This window comes from Zootermopsis nevadensis, unplaced genomic scaffold (genome assembly GCF_977971745.1).
Source record: "Zootermopsis nevadensis isolate Lab colony 2312 unplaced genomic scaffold, Znev_1.0 Znev_ptg000002l, whole genome shotgun sequence".
Lineage (NCBI taxonomy): Eukaryota > Metazoa > Arthropoda > Insecta > Blattodea > Termopsidae > Zootermopsis > Zootermopsis nevadensis.
In genome coordinates, this window is record NW_028259134.1 from 15,577,204 (window position 1) to 15,592,770 (window position 15,567).

At 39.5% G+C, this 15,567-nt stretch overlaps 1 protein-coding gene and 1 long non-coding RNA gene across 6 annotated transcripts; one reads left to right on the forward strand and one right to left on the reverse strand.

Moving 5' to 3' along the window:
* Positions 1-726: 726 nt before the first annotated feature.
* Positions 727-14,432, reverse strand: LOC110835184 (uncharacterized). Of its 3 annotated transcripts, none has more exons than XM_087351009.1 (5): positions 13,310-13,877; positions 9,574-9,934; positions 3,905-4,312; positions 1,022-1,213; positions 727-855 (listed from the first exon to the last, which is right to left on the reverse strand). In XM_087351009.1, the coding sequence occupies exons 1-4, from the start codon at positions 13,504-13,506 to the stop codon at positions 1,043-1,045; spliced, it is 1,137 nt and encodes a 378-aa protein (XP_087207135.1). In that variant the 5' UTR covers positions 13,507-13,877; the 3' UTR covers positions 727-855; positions 1,022-1,042. The 3 variants fall into 3 exon arrangements, with proteins under 3 accessions (XP_087207135.1, XP_021930828.1, XP_021930829.1); XM_022075136.2 differs by lacking the exon at positions 727-855 and adding an exon at positions 14,267-14,432 and having other exon boundaries at positions 859-1,213; positions 13,310-13,601; XM_022075137.2 differs by lacking the exons at positions 727-855; positions 13,310-13,877 and adding an exon at positions 14,267-14,432 and having other exon boundaries at positions 859-1,213.
* LOC110835187 (uncharacterized) lies at positions 9,932-14,031 on the forward strand. 3 transcript variants are annotated; one of them, XR_015535722.1, is made up of 3 exons: positions 9,932-10,449; positions 11,190-11,449; positions 13,875-14,031. It is a non-coding gene; the product is annotated as an uncharacterized LOC110835187 (long non-coding RNA). The 3 variants fall into 3 exon arrangements; XR_015535724.1 differs by lacking the exon at positions 9,932-10,449 and adding an exon at positions 10,484-10,691; XR_002544820.2 differs by lacking the exon at positions 9,932-10,449 and having other exon boundaries at positions 10,479-11,449.
* Positions 14,433-15,567: the final 1,135 nt, after the last annotated feature.

Sequence of the window (15,567 nt, forward strand, 5' to 3'; positions counted from 1 at the left end):
ATTCCACCACCTGATGCTTTGCGGAAGCGGTCCCTCTAGGACTGTTTCTGATGTGTGTCTCGGGCTAGCACGGACCGGTCTCTGTGAGACACAGCTCTGACGTGCCTTCTCAGAGAAGCCCATGTGCGGAAGGGAACACGTGAGGCAGATGCGGACTTGCAGAGACTCGAATGCTGCAGAGGCCGGTTGGTGCAGACAACGAGGAAGGCAGCAGCTGGGTGAGATGGAGGTCGAGTCCGGACAGAGACAGGATGTGGCAATCACCGAGACTGGCATGCATCTCTTAATGAGTTCTTTGAAAAAAATTTGAAAATTTTTAAATTTTTCGAAAGATCAAGAAATGCTGGATATTGTCTGAAAAGCGTACAAAATCAAAAATATTTGAAAATTTTGAAAAAAATTATGAAGTTGAAATTTTTCTAATTTTTTGGTTCTGTGCGCTTTTTGGACAATTTACAGCATTTTTTGATTTTTTGAAAACTTTCAAAATTCCACCATCTGATGCGTTGCTGAACCGGTTTCACTTGTACTGTGTCTCTGACGAATGCGGTCTGTCCCATCGCGTCAGATATCATCCCAATTAACAGTTTCCTCAGCGATGGATTGGACTCAGTGGCCCAGTAGCATAGTCATGGAGGTCGCCGGAACCTGACTCCATTGGCCTTTTATCTGTGTTGTCACTCGAAGTCCATTGTTTATGCAACACCCATAAACAATGAAGCTGACCTATGGGAGTGTGTGCAGAGTGCATGCCAGATGATTTGAGGAAACCCTGGTGTGTATGAATGAATTCGTCAGTCTTGTGTACGTTGTGCTTGTGAATGTGTCGAGAATGGAGGAGCAACCTTTGAGCATCTGTTATAAAGAAACATCTCTGTCCTTATACTTGGCAATAAAGGCATACATTGAAAATAATTTTGGGCTATTATTTTTAGAAAGAAGCATTTGCACCCACAAGTTAATAGGAACATTTTTTCTTATTTTTGAAACAGGAACACGCACACAAAGTTTGTAAACATACTTTTGATTCACCCTGTATAGATCAGCACTTATTGGTTGTGCCATGTGAACGACGTCGATCCAACTCTTGTGTAAGGACACGAGACATCTCAGGCTGGGAACGCCGTCTATAATCCTGCTGTGCGAAGTCTAGAGGTGTAAGACTCATCTTTGTGCGTGCTGTAAGGTCACATGTCTCTGCCTGCAGCAACATCTGCAACAACAGACATGATGCCAATTTCAGTAGTTCAGAAATATCACTTTTTTTGCAATGGCTCACTTCTGAGTTGTTGTGCCCTGTAATCTGGTAGATGTTTACCAACGTTTCAGAGGTCATACTGCCTCCATCATCAGGGCGATGACCTCCGAAACGTTGGTAAACATCGACCAGACTACACAGCGCAACAACCCAGAAGACAGAAATCTTCATAGCCCTGATGATGGAGGCAGTATGACCTATGAAACGTTGGTTAACATCGACCAGACTACACAGCGCAACAACCCAGAAGACAGAAATCTTCATACTCACCGCTGTGAAAACCTCAAATTTTACACAGTCTGGGAGATGGTTACTGACATTTCAAAGGTGCTCGCTGCCCCCATCATCAAGGCAATGAGTCTCATTGCCCTTAAATGTCAGTAAACTGCTACCAGATTACTTGAGTGTAACAACCCAGAAGACAGCCATTTTCATACTCACCACTGTGAGAACATGAAACCTAACTTTCCAAATTCTTGCTTCCATTGAACTGATGAAGACAAGGGTGTGAATGGGTTCCTCACAAAAATACCAAACATATTTAAACACTTTCAACATGTCTTAACCTATTTCAGCATTCAGTAACTCTGTATTTTACAACCAGAATGTATTTATGAGTTTTATACGATTCCAAAAATAAACAGGATTTAATTCTCTAACAGCATTATTCAAATTATCATTGTAATGGTGATACATTCTGTTTTATTTAAGGTAGAAACTATATTTTTTAATATTATTTAAATGACTTCATGCTTCAATGAGTTAAGTAGGGCTATCATAACTGATCAATGATTAATACATGTCATCAATTATACAGTTTTCGTGATGACTGTCTCATCATCATAGTAGTGACATGCAGCTTGTGCAACACCCTAGAATCCGAACTGTTTGGACTAGTAACCTCTAGTATCCTAAATGCATACCACATAACATATTACCTTTGTTTTATCGTTTTCACAATGGTAAAGATGTGAGCTGTGGTCTTCTGGGTTGTGATCACCAGCATTTCAGAGGTACGCTGATAAGCACCTATACGAGTACACATGCAGAACACCTGACCCTTCATAAAAGCCAAAGGAATTAGGCTGCATTTATTATTTCAAATCCTGACATATCTTAGTCAAGCTAACTTCCAGAAGTTTTCTTTGGTTTTCCAAAGGCTTAGGTCAACTTTCCTTGAGAAGCAATACAAACTCCCTCCTGTTGTACCCATCTTAACTACATTTTTAAAAATTCAAAATTTCCTTCTTGCTTGCTGATTTTACAGGTTTGCTTTAACATCATATCTAACATTTTATCTCCTACAAACAATTTAATAAATTCAATGCACAAATGACGTCACTGGGCAAGTGAGGTGCTGAAGAGAGATACAAAGTTTAGAGTCGATAAATTCAGGGAATTCTTCCTAACATTAAAATAAGAATGTTTTGTCTTCCCATACCTAACTAACTAGATGGCTTACCGAACCCGAAGGTTCATCACCGAATTAACCAAAGCCCTCCACCGGACCCTGTCCTGGGCCAACAAAATCCAGTCTCCTTCAACTCCTATCTCCCATAGATCCCACCTGAATTTATCTCCCATCTACGTCTAGGTCTCCCCAGCGGTCTCTTCCCCTCAGGCTTCCCAACCAATACCCAGTGCACACCCATTGCTTGGAAAAAATTATGGGGAAGGCAAAAGTTTGTGGATTGTGTATGCAAAGAAAAATACAGGCACCTTCAGGACGTGGCAAACATCCTACAAGTGCAAGCAATGTTACCTTCCACTCTGTCGCATAGGACGCTTCCTCGATTATCATAAGATGTATCGAGGTTCAAAATCGATGCACAATGTGGGGGTAAGTACCAAAACCTGAACCACAGTCTTGTAAGCAAGCTGACAAAGTTTCATACAGATATAAAAAGTAGATTAAGAGATATGTAAGATTTTCAAAATGTGTGTCAGTTTCACACAGCGATAATTTAATAGTTGAAAGGCCATTTAAAAACGCAGTCCTGCAGACTCAAGCAAGAGCATGATGAAGTAGAATGGCGGAGGGTCAATTGAGGGTGTTTTCAAAAAGGGTGCTGAAGAGAATATTTGTACCCAACAGGGATAAAGAAACAGAAGGCTAGATAAAATTATACAAAAAGGAGGTTCATAATTTGTACTCTTCATCAATTATTATTATGGTGATCATATCAAGAGGATTAGATCGGAAGAGCGTGGGAGATATGAGAGAAGTGTGCAGATCTCTGAACAGAAAATCTTAACGGAAGACCTAGGTGTGGATGAAGGGATAATATGAGCATTTAAATGGATCTTAGATAAGTTGGACGGAAGGGTCTAAAATGGATTCATTTGGCTTTGGTTAGCAACCAGTGGTAGGCTCCTATGATCAAGACAGTTTACATTGTGTTGGGACTTCTTCATTAGAAAGTTAACCCCTCAGAACTTACATATATTTTGAACTTAATGTATTCTTGTACAGTCCACTTCAGTCTTCACTCTCATATTGAATTCTCTGATTGCCTATTTCAGAACGTGTCAGCAGATACGAGGTTCTCAAGGAACTTAGCCCTGAAGATGGATAAGGTACGTTCCTCCGAAACGTGATGTCACTTGGCGTGACAACCCAGGAAACAACAGACGGTGTTAACTCACCTGCACAACCTGAATGAAGCCGCTCTCGACGGCGATATGTAAGGGAGTGAGTCCCTCTTTGTTGGGGGCATTCAGCTCAATGTTGGGGCGTCCGAGCAGGAGAGACACTACCTCGTGGTAACCTTTGCCCGCCGCCAGGTGCAAGGCCGTGTTCCCACGCAGATCCTGGGCATTTGGAGGGGCGGCGTTACTGAGCAGCATCGCAACGAAGGAGGGGCGATTCTTTCGGGCGGCGAGGTGCAGGGGCGTCTCGCGGTACGCCGTGCAGCGCGACAAGTCCGTACCGGCACTCGCCAGTAGCGTCACGGCGTCGAAACTGCCCGGTGCGTCGCGTTCCAGAGCCTCGTGCAGTGCTGTCTCGCCTCGATCGTTCTGCAAACTGGGGTCCGCGCCACAATCCAACAAGACCTGCCAACAAAACACAGTGTTGAGCAGAATATACGGCCTGTGATGATTTTTGTTTTTTTTTGAAGACGCTTCTTTACTGATACAACGACCTCTGGAAATTATGAAAAAGAAAGAATGTGGGGCCTATTTTAAGACAGCCTACTATTCCCGTATCTGCCTGGGCGGACTGAGGCAAACGACGCAAAATGCTGCCGGTAGAGTCGGTCTATTGTTGATATTTGAACCCGGGAAAGCCCGGGAATTGATCTAGATTACTAACCACTCAATTGCGACATTTAATTTTGGCACAGAAGACACAACGTACTGTCTCATCTTCATGGATGAAGTAACTTCAGCCCTGAAGATGGAGACAGTTCACTTCTCTGAAACGTTGACATCAACCGACCAAGTCCACACGGCGCCAGAACCCCAAACAACATAATCATTTCTTGGATTTATGAAACTGAGTAGGCCTACATATCGACTGATGAGGAAATACCGATTGCCAATTTCATCTTGGACCGGACACACGCTTAAAAGATTGTAAAAAAAAATGTTTGAATTGAAGCTCTCGTAGTTCTAATCCGCAACCGAAATTGTCAATTTTTTAAAGTTGCTAACTTATATTCGTCAAATTACGCGGAATAAAGAACATCGTCCTTGATCCTTAATTTCTAGGGTTTAACATGTGTTACTAAAAGAAATACTGGTGATGGTTGTGGTTTCAGAATACTTTTCACAAAGTCCTTCATAACAACTCTACGATCATTACGCCACTAAATGTCATGCTGTATCATCTATTGTGGGACTGAAAATGTCATCTGGGTTCACGTACTCCCATTTCTTGTTGGTAAAAACCATCAATTATTAACAGAGGCAAGTACTCATTTGTAAAGCACACAATTATGCTCTCTTAAATGAAGATGATTTAACGCTTTCAAGTCGACGCTCGTCTAAGTAATAATTGAGTCCGTACCTCAAAGAAGACACAAGCCACTATTATAAGGATAAATTCCTTAATGTTTAGCGAAATAATAGTTGTTTATTATAAGAATAATATAAAAATAAAATCCAGAATTCAGAATTACTAACTGTTAAACATGTGGGACATGCAATTATCAATATACTTTAAAGGGTCTGCATCTATCTTTACTGAATAATGCAACTCTTATTAAAATTAAAACATTTCCAACTTCGGAAGCAATATAAATTCAAATACGCTATTTAAACGTCACGTCGTATGAAATGGGAAATGATAATGAATAGATGAGGGTTTGGAAGAAAGGGGTGTTGACCTATTTGAATATATTCGTCGAAAAAATCTATCAATTTAAGCTTAGAGTGGTAGCAAGGTACCAACCTGCTCAGTAGTCTACTATGCATTGAAGTTTCTCAAAGTTATCGTGATAACTTTGGTTTTCGAGAATAAGCCGCGTAGAATGTTGAAAGTCTTCCAACGTTCCAGAAAAAATGGCAGTTGCCACATTCATTCTCCCTGAAGATTTAAACTGCAATATTTGTCGAAACGGAGGAAAATCTTTAATATTGTACGCGGAATATTCCCGAATGTCAGATTTGCATATTAAACTACGGCTGAGACCCTAAAGGACGATAATTATCGATGGATATTAAATAGCCAACAAACATAGAAGGATATTGATGTAGGCCATTATTTATTGACGCAACTTTGTTAAAAAAAAATTCACCCTCACTGGTTCAACAGATCCAGACTGAACTCGCTGTTGAATGGATACACGACCTTGGAGCAAGCAATTACCTCATTTGAACTTAAATGACACGCGATCAGAGAAGGCATTTGGCTTTGAGCCAGTCGATACACCTGAATGACGGTAAAAGGACAACACATAGCCACTCTTATCTAAGGCAGGATTCAAACTTATAATTTCAGCAGCCAAGTCCATCAGGACTACTACACAACAGTACCACGATCATCGGGCCATTTTCGTTTGCAAACCTAACCTAAAATTATAAGGTTCTGTCCTGCCCATCCATTGACACATCTCTTTCTGTCTGACTTTTGACATACAACACAACTAGTAGCGTTTTGGGTAAGTTTAGATAGAACTGCTAACGAATTGGAATCTACAGTGTTCAAAGAAGTTTTTATACAGTAGAAAACAAAATATTTACTCACATTTCCACTTATTTACGTTATTTCCTTCAGACACACACCATTCTGCAATTAATACTATGTCACCAGTAAAAAGACTGCCATCAATCCGCACTACCAACCTGGACAAAATATATTCCTGTTGCCAATCTCTGCAAGTAACTACGTCCATACTATAAAGAGATTTTCTGAACACACTTAACTACAACGAAAGACATGGCTTATACACCACACTTCATCCCATTATTAAAGTTTCCTACTTTTCCTGGCGAAGCGAAAAATAAAGTAGAAAGTAGAAGGACACGACAGAATTAAAAGACGCGTTCAAAATGTTCCTCAAAACGCTCCTAAGATCCTGTCTTTTTTAAAACAATACAAGAAAATGGGGACATGCACTGAGCGGCGTTCGAAACTGGTTTAGAAGTCTGCCGAGAGTAAATATATTTGATGAAACAATAACACCAATAAAGCACTACAAGGAAACAGAATAAATCAAATGAGATTTCAAGTTCTCACGGTGGCGAGTATGAAGATGGCAGTCTTCTGGGTTGTTGCACCATGTAGTCAGGTAGAAGTTTACCGACGTTTCAGAGGTTTCTGTGGCCTCCATCACCAGGGCGAACAGAACTATCGCATATAGAAGTGTCCCTTTAAGTCTGAACATATTTCTGGCACAGCTGGTAAACATTTTCTGCAATTAAAGCTCCCGTATGTAAACCACAGTCTTCCCTTATCGCAGTTCCAGTTTTCATTGCGTCATGTAATTTCCTGTGTTGCTAGTTTCGATCCATTCGTTATAGATACTGCTTACAGTCTGAGCGAAAATCAACCCGAGGCAAAAATGTATTGGTGGGGCCCTGATTATCTGTGTGATCACGTCATCCCACTAAAAATGTCTAAACAGATTCATCATTCCAAAATAAATTCTGAATAGGAACAGCCCATAAGACATCTATAGAAGCTGAAGTGTGAGATATAATGTTAATGATAGCCACGATATGTACTTTATAGTACAGACCTATTACGTTTTTGCTCCGTGTGTCCAGACTCTGATACAAAACCCTTGCCAGTGGATTCAGCGGGTGAGGGAACTTCTCCGATTGCAATGAAGGAAGTAACTAAACAAAAAGTTATGACTTGTTTAAAACGACTGTAAGTTATATCAGGGGCGTAAACAAACAAAAGAAGTAGGATTTGAGGTTCTCACGGCTGTGAGTACGAAGATGAACGTCTTTTGGGTTGCAGCGCCGTGTAGTCTGGTAGAAGTTTACTAACGTTCCAGAGGTCCTTGCTGCCTCCATCATGAGGGCGATGACATCGCCCTCATGATGGAGGCAGAAGACAGAAGTCTTCAAACACAAGAAGGGGAAAGCTGAAATACAGACACAATCAGTGTTTCAATGTACGAGTAAATTTGCAAAGGAACAGACTGAATTATCGTTATTTACTGAACTTTAAATATTATTTAGATAAGCATCGGGTTTCAAAGTATCAGAAATTGGTATAACACAACGGAATGTAGTCATATTATTATCTGACTGGAGTATCGTGTATCTAATTATAACGAGTCGATCAATACAGTTTGGGTTCCCTCTTACATCTACCTGTATAAATTCGCGGCCCGACATTCTTCTGGAACCATTTCCTGACCGTTTGCCCCTCCCGAAGAAAACAACATTCTTTCTAGAAGAGTGCAAGTCTTCATCACACTGAGTCATCTATTTAATAGCATCATTCTGACAGTGATTTTACCGAGTGGCTTCACTTTTTCTGCGAAATAATAAAAATAGGATGGACGTTGCCTACAGGTTTTCTTTTCTGTATCAGGCAGAGGAATTTCGTGTCAAGGAGGAAACAAGAAGTTCTGTGAAGAAATTATGACTCCTACTTTCCTGCAAATTCTTTAGTCTGTATCTTCGGTTTTCATACGAGCAGTGAGTTTCTTCATCACCTGAGCAACTGTCAGCTTATTAAGAAGGATTCTGTTCTCTGAATTAGTTAACCTATATCGTGAAACTACGATTAACTAAACATTATTATACAATTTATTATTCATCTCTTAAACAATTTTCTAGTTAAGATGTTTGCAAGTACGCATTTCCTTATTTCCTCGAAAGTGTGTTTGGTGGACTCAGGTGGTTCTGCAAATGACCGATTTAATTCTTATCGCTTTTGACGGCGATAATGTGACAGAAAATGTCTGACGACCTAGTTCGGGCGTATTGCACTACCGCGGTACGCGGAATCAGTCCGAATGTAGCCTTAATGTTCAGGATGAAGGTGGATGGGATACTTTTTGCAGAAATGTTGGTAACCACATACAAAACTAGGCGGCGTCACAACCCAGAAGCGCACAATCGACAACTTCACCGCCTCGAGAACCTCAAATCTGATAAAAAAACATATTTTTGCCGCATTTAAAATTGCAAATGAATCGAAGACGATGAAACATGGCACGCAGTTCGAGCCTGATACAATCTTAGACCTCTCGGAACGTAAGATCGAGCATGACCACGGTGCAGCCCAACATGCAAAATTGTTCTTTTGGACTTTGTCCAACATCTAAATTATAAATAAAATCACGTTTCGGAAGGTGGGCCAAACAGATAGGGTTTCTGTCTTTTCATTTTTGCCTGAAGACGGAAGTAGATCCAGCTTCCGAAACGTTGTAATTTTTTGTTTGTTTAGAAGATGGACAGGGTCAAAGAAACCAAATTTGAAAATAATTGTATGTTTATACTCGTCGCCGGTCTTTATCACTCTGCCCGTGAACAGTTGAATGTAGGGCTGTTTCTAGAGCAACGGTGAGAAATATTTAAAGATTTCCACCCCTGATTAGAACGGTAGAAGAGGAGGAATACCAAGGGAAAAACCATGCATTTATTTATTTATTTATTTATCGTTATTGTGGATATTATTATGATCGAGTCGCGGTATCATTGCGTAATGCTGTTCGCCTCGAAAGAGCACTGGCAGACAGCCACGTGTTCGCCTGACCTGTACTCTGGCCGATGCAAGATAAGCAACTGCACTCTTCGATGTATAGAATCTTAGGTCCGAGCTGGGGCTTCCTATGTTACACGGAGGCGGGCGGGGCCAATGCTATTTAAATCGCAGCGCTAGTTTCGCGAATCCAATACCGTATACGAACCTGAAAGGCCTTCAGATGGGTACAGCCAGAGGAAGCCAGTCTGTGCAGTGGTGTTCTCTGTCTGTGATCTTTGAGGTTGACGTCACTTTTCTGGGCAAGTTGCTGGAAGGTCTCCAGCATGAGGTCGCAGGTGCTCGAGGTGGGGTCAGCTGCAGAAACGGCAAGCTGACGCACTAGTGCGTGTAGAGTCGTGCGTCCATCCAAGTTCTCCTGGATGTTGGCGTCGCATCCCGCTTCTAGGAGAGCCACAACCAGCTCATGAGGATTGTTAGATGCCTTTCTCGATGTGACGGCCAGGTGAAGTGCCGTCTCTCCCCTGGCTGTGCGAGCGTTTACGTTACATCCTCCAGCACACAAAGCCCTGAGGAAAAGAAGCGAACGTCGCCAAATTTCGTATTAAGTTTATAACACAGAGCATCTAAAGCCACGGTGAAAAAGCGCTTCTGCTTGGTAAGCTAAAAGTTCTGGATTCGAATCTCTGTCCAGAAAATTACAATTCTGAATGTTTTGTATGGCTTTCCTAAGCAGATGCTGGGATAGTACCTTCAATACGCCACGATCATTTCCTTCCTGATATTGTCCAATTTCGTAATTCATAATGATTCATGCTGCCGTTTGACACAGCAAAGCGTCAATGAACGAGTCACGAAATAAAATAATTACGTAGACCAGAGTCATGCAATTCGTTCATATAAGGAAGTCAAGTTCGACGATATAGAAGCCACTGAGTGCTGTATACATGGGTCCTTAAAATGACGTAACGACACATAACTGTCCCGCACGTTCATCGTTCCTCAAATGTTTTCTTCCATTAAGCACCCTTGCAAGAGAAGACATCTATAGAAGGACGCAGTTTGGGTCAGAATGAAGGATTAGGTTAGTATCTTTAATGGGCTAAAAGTACATTTATCGTATATAAATACTGATATGTATGTTTATATATTATATAAATTAAAGAGCTATCTTCCCGAGTCAAACCAAATGCTGATTAGATTTCTCAGATGACGACAAGGACCAATAATTGGTAGACGAGAATGTTATTTCACAGCAGGCTTAAAACTCTTAAAGGGAGGAAATTGGTTCTTGTTTTCAAATCCGTCAGATGATAGTCTAAACTAGTAGGTCTATTTTTAGAAAGAACATTATATTAGTGTGGTAAACTTTGTTTTTCCGAGGAAATAGTCATTACACGATTTAAAATACAGGAAGTTTGTTTAAAAAGTCTCTGAAGATGGAGGCAGTGTATTCCCCGGAAACGTTTGTATCTATCTACAATTCCACATGGTGTTACTACCCAGAAGATCAACTCCGACAGATCCACTGCCGGAGAACCTCAAATCTCATACTATCTGCTGTGTTAAAAAACCTAGCAACTGCGTGATTTTCTGAAGTCAGATTTCACAATGTTAGACCACAGGAGTTTCCACTGCTTCCGCAGGAAACAATGGCTTTCTTAAACGGACTTATCCTGTTTGTTACTTGTGGCTACTTATAATGGAGGCAATGCTATTTCCATATAGTGCAAAACCATTCTTATAATATATATTCGAAGCGCAATACCACTTTAATGTTCAATATAACATTTTTCACATGCTCTAAATTAAATACCGTTTCAGATCCTGCGTTTCAGCTGACACTCATTTTGATTTCCATGCATCCGAGGTAGGTCATATGTCTAAAGGTTTGCGGTGGATGGCATTCCGTATACCTAAACTGCTTTGATATCTATCTTGAGGAAAGGCATATACTTTGTGCAGTATTTATGATATACTACCATATTCATTCAATAACGTTCGCGAAATCCAGCTCACAGAGCAGCACTAAGCATCAAAATGTATTCGGGAAGTACTTGGTCGATAGTCACATTCTTCACCAGGTAAGTGATCGTGTAATTTATCGTAAGGTCTCTTGAGAAGTTTTCGTAGATTGCAAAGAGAATCTGAGATATCAAATGAGGGGAGACAATTTCTAATTTCCTTGGTTCATCTATATTTTATGTCAACTTCATTAACATCAACTCAGGAGTTGATAAATAGGTGTAAAAATACTTTTATCAGCAGAATACAGTCTAATCATTGAAAGTGATTGCGCAGGTGTCATGCTTCTGTTATGTTGACTTATGAACTATATGCTGATATTGCAGTTTTGATATGCACTTGACTGAGTTACTGAAGTACTATTTCACAATACAGTAATACTCGTATAAGATAAACAATTTATCGGTTTATGTAGCCAGGACGTGAAACGTTATATGCCACGATGGTTGCTTTAAGAATGATTACCAACTTCCAAAAATTAAGATGATTTACACAAAAATTCTTCCAAACAACATTTTATTAATAATATTTTTATTGGGGGGAGGGGTAATTACCCAATACGCCAATCTAAAGGGCGCTGGAAGTTCTAATTTGTTTTAATTTTGTGTTGCAACCATTTAATACATGGCAGCACAATAAAAGATGTTGATATCTTCGTATTAATTTATACATTTAATTTACACATAAGCTACATATACTATTATATGCATTACAGTTAATAGAAAAAAATTACAGATTAACACTTTAGAAAGAAAGATAAGTTGAAAGTGGTTTTCATAACAAATACAGACAAATGCAAAATATATCGAGATAACAGCAGCACAGAAGATGAAATGATGAAACAGGGTTGTTGTCACTCTATGTAAAATACTACGAAAAGTAAAAAATACACACGGTTTGAAACTGTCGCGGTACACCAGTTGAGAAACATTAGTTGAATGTGTTGGCAGTCGAAAATATACATTGAAACTATAGACTTCTAACTCATCAATTAACCAACTCACCCTAAGACCTCTGTATATCTTAACCCCTGCTTGTTATACTTCAACTAATACACAGCAGCGCCCTTTAAATAAAAATCGCGATAATTTATAATATTTAAAGCAGTAACAGAGAATTAGGCCACAGCACAGTTAAGGGGACTATCTCTTTATAAAGCAGATAAAAGTAATCAGACATAAACAGACTACACATAAAATATATTATAAAACAACGGAAAGTAATATTATGAATCTCAAAGAAAGGTTTAAGGGGAGTGTCTGAAAAGGTGATCTAACAAACAGGTTAACTAAAAACTGGATGATGACGTAACGAATATTCTACCAAGCATCTCCTTGAGCTGACGTAAGCACATAATTAGCGGGTCATGGCACTGAAAACTCCACAGTAATTAGTAGAATGACGAATGCTTTATATGACAAATAAATTACTTGTCTCTGTAGACTATACTAATGACAGTGATCCTTGGTTTACTTAACAGGAATTTTTCAAAGACAGGTTTTGAAGCTCTGAATAATAGGATTATTTGTGAAATCTAGTGCAAGAAAGCGGCCATTTCCATTTTAACGCATTAATCCAGCATCTCCCGGTAGCAAATGACAGAAACTATGAAACACATCAGTCTGGCCAGCCGGTTTCGGGGTCCACGTTCTAAGCCAGAATCTTTCAAATGTGGTGTAACGGTGAGAACTCGTATATCGTATCCAGTAAGTGCGTGGCTGGAATACTGTTTCAATTTGAATAAGCAAGGCTACAACTTATCAACAAACTCAATGAATCAATTTCGAGAATTTGTTTTTAATTATAACAAAATTACAATAAACTATTTAAATATAGTTCTGTACAATCGCAATAGGAAATACAACGATCAAAAATCGATATATCGATATCTTCAAAGAGCATAAAAAACAATAATGCACCTGACAACTTGAACACTTCCAACAGCTGCAGCGTGTAGCAAGGGTGCATCTCCAGACCTCGCCCAGTCCGGTTCATCAGGGTCAGCTCCTTGGGACAGAAGACGTTTGACGGCTGTGACGTCCTGACGTCTTACAGCGTCATGAAGTTCCGACCCAGTAGCAGGGTCCGATTCACTAATGTTATCATTGTCACACATTCTATCTTAACACACACGCAAACACAACTGAATAGAGTCACTAACTAGCTGTGCGTTTCCTCCTTCCCTCTGCTTTGGCTCTAGCAGGCTGTGGCCTGCTGCCACCACATGGAGAAGACAGAAAAACAAAAGAATAACGTTGACGAGCAATATTTTTTGTAGTTGCAACAGTCTGACTTTACTTTTCCCTCTGCTTTATACCCTAGTGGAGAATTTTTGTACCAAACATAATACGTCACCAAATAATAATCTAATCCTTTGTGTTAAGTTTTATTATTAATCGCATAAATGTATACTAAGCATGTTCTGTTAATTTGAAGTTGTTGCTGTTTTAGGCGAGTTATTCACGCTTTTTTTTCCTGTTCCAGGAACTGAAGGTCACAAGAGTTACAAAGAACGGCAGTTAACAACAATGAAGCATGTTTACATCATGGGTGAACTATAAAAAGTGTTCCATAACGTGAAATGTTCCAACATGGTTTTAACTAATAAATAAACACCACGAGCGTTAATCTAGGGCCCAAACTCTTTTGTGTTCACCGATCTTATTTATTTATTCAAAATTAACACTTCCTTCGTCCAAACTGTCCTGACATTGTCGTCAAATTGAGATATAACCGACTTCACTTTGCAAAGATTTGATTTTAACTTCATGTAAGCTACTTTTGCGTCAAAATCTCCAACAAAGTTCCGATAATACAAATAAATTAAAAGACTACTCAATCAACTGTGAACCAAATATATTAATTACTACACTTACGCTTTCATTTTAGTAGCCGCCATCAAACTGCATGCTTCAAGGCCACGAAAGGACTTAACCCCTTTCACCGCGCGTTGCTAGCTCTGCTACCTTGCGAGTTCTGAGCTTCCTTTATTCGTCTGTGCTTCGCTGTTCGTGTTGCAACGTTGCAGGATTGTGTTGTGACCTAGCGGCATGCAATTTAGTGACGGTTACCGTAGAAAAAAACACCCTTCTCCAAGAGCATTAAGCTAATGTGATTCAGCTGTTTCAATAAATTACGGATGTCATGTAAATTACGGTATCTGGAAACAGAAACTACTGCAGTGATCATGCTGATGTAGAATGTGGACTCCTTTCTTAAGAAAGAAATAAAGGAATATTTCCTTTTCTTTTCAAAATTTTCATTAAAATGAATTTACCCCCCCCCCCATAAGTATTTAACTTTGTAACGTGAAAATTCACTGATTTCAGTAGACTGAAGATAAAGATGATTATTTCTAGTATTTTTGTTAAGTTGGTTATAGAAACAGGAAGCAGGCGATAGGCTCATTCACTTCACTGAGTTCAACGATTTAGAAAAATGACGGCCTTGATCCTAAGCATTGAGTTACAATTTCGTGCTGAAAGTTTTTATTTCATGACGTCCTAAACTCTTCTGCATCACATTCAATACAACTGGTCCATGACCTTTCATTAAGTTACATATCTAAAAAAAGAAAATTCGTAAGTCGATTTTCCACGGAAAATCGATGATGACCTACGGTGTGCTAGAATGGACGCCTAGAAAAATTGAATATCTTTTGTTTCACTGAAGTTCATGCAATAATTTTGATTAGGATTTACTTTCCTGACCCAGTATCAGTAATCATACTTATATGTGTAAATACAAACAATGACATTTAATTAAAATCTTATATAAATTTCAAGGATAGTGTTTAGGGTGTTCTTATCTTGTTATTCAACCCAGAGAACAGCCATCTTTTCCTCAATGGACAGACCGACAAACCGGTGACGTCATGCTTGTGTACTTTGTGTGAATCGTAATAAGATATATTTGTGGCGATCAAAAAGTAAATCAGGAAGACGAATCAAGTAAAGGACTTCAAACTGTTTCAGAGATATGGCCTTACGATAGTTGTTATATAAGCAAGATAACACAATTAACGGAAAATTACATTTTAATTACCCTCCTACAAAACTTGCATCAGTAATAAACGAAAATAAGTGAAAATGATGTAGGCCTATACAATACTGAAAGTAACGCATCTTGAAACCGTGAGTACTCCACATTTTTGAATATCTTCCCACTCCTGTTTAGA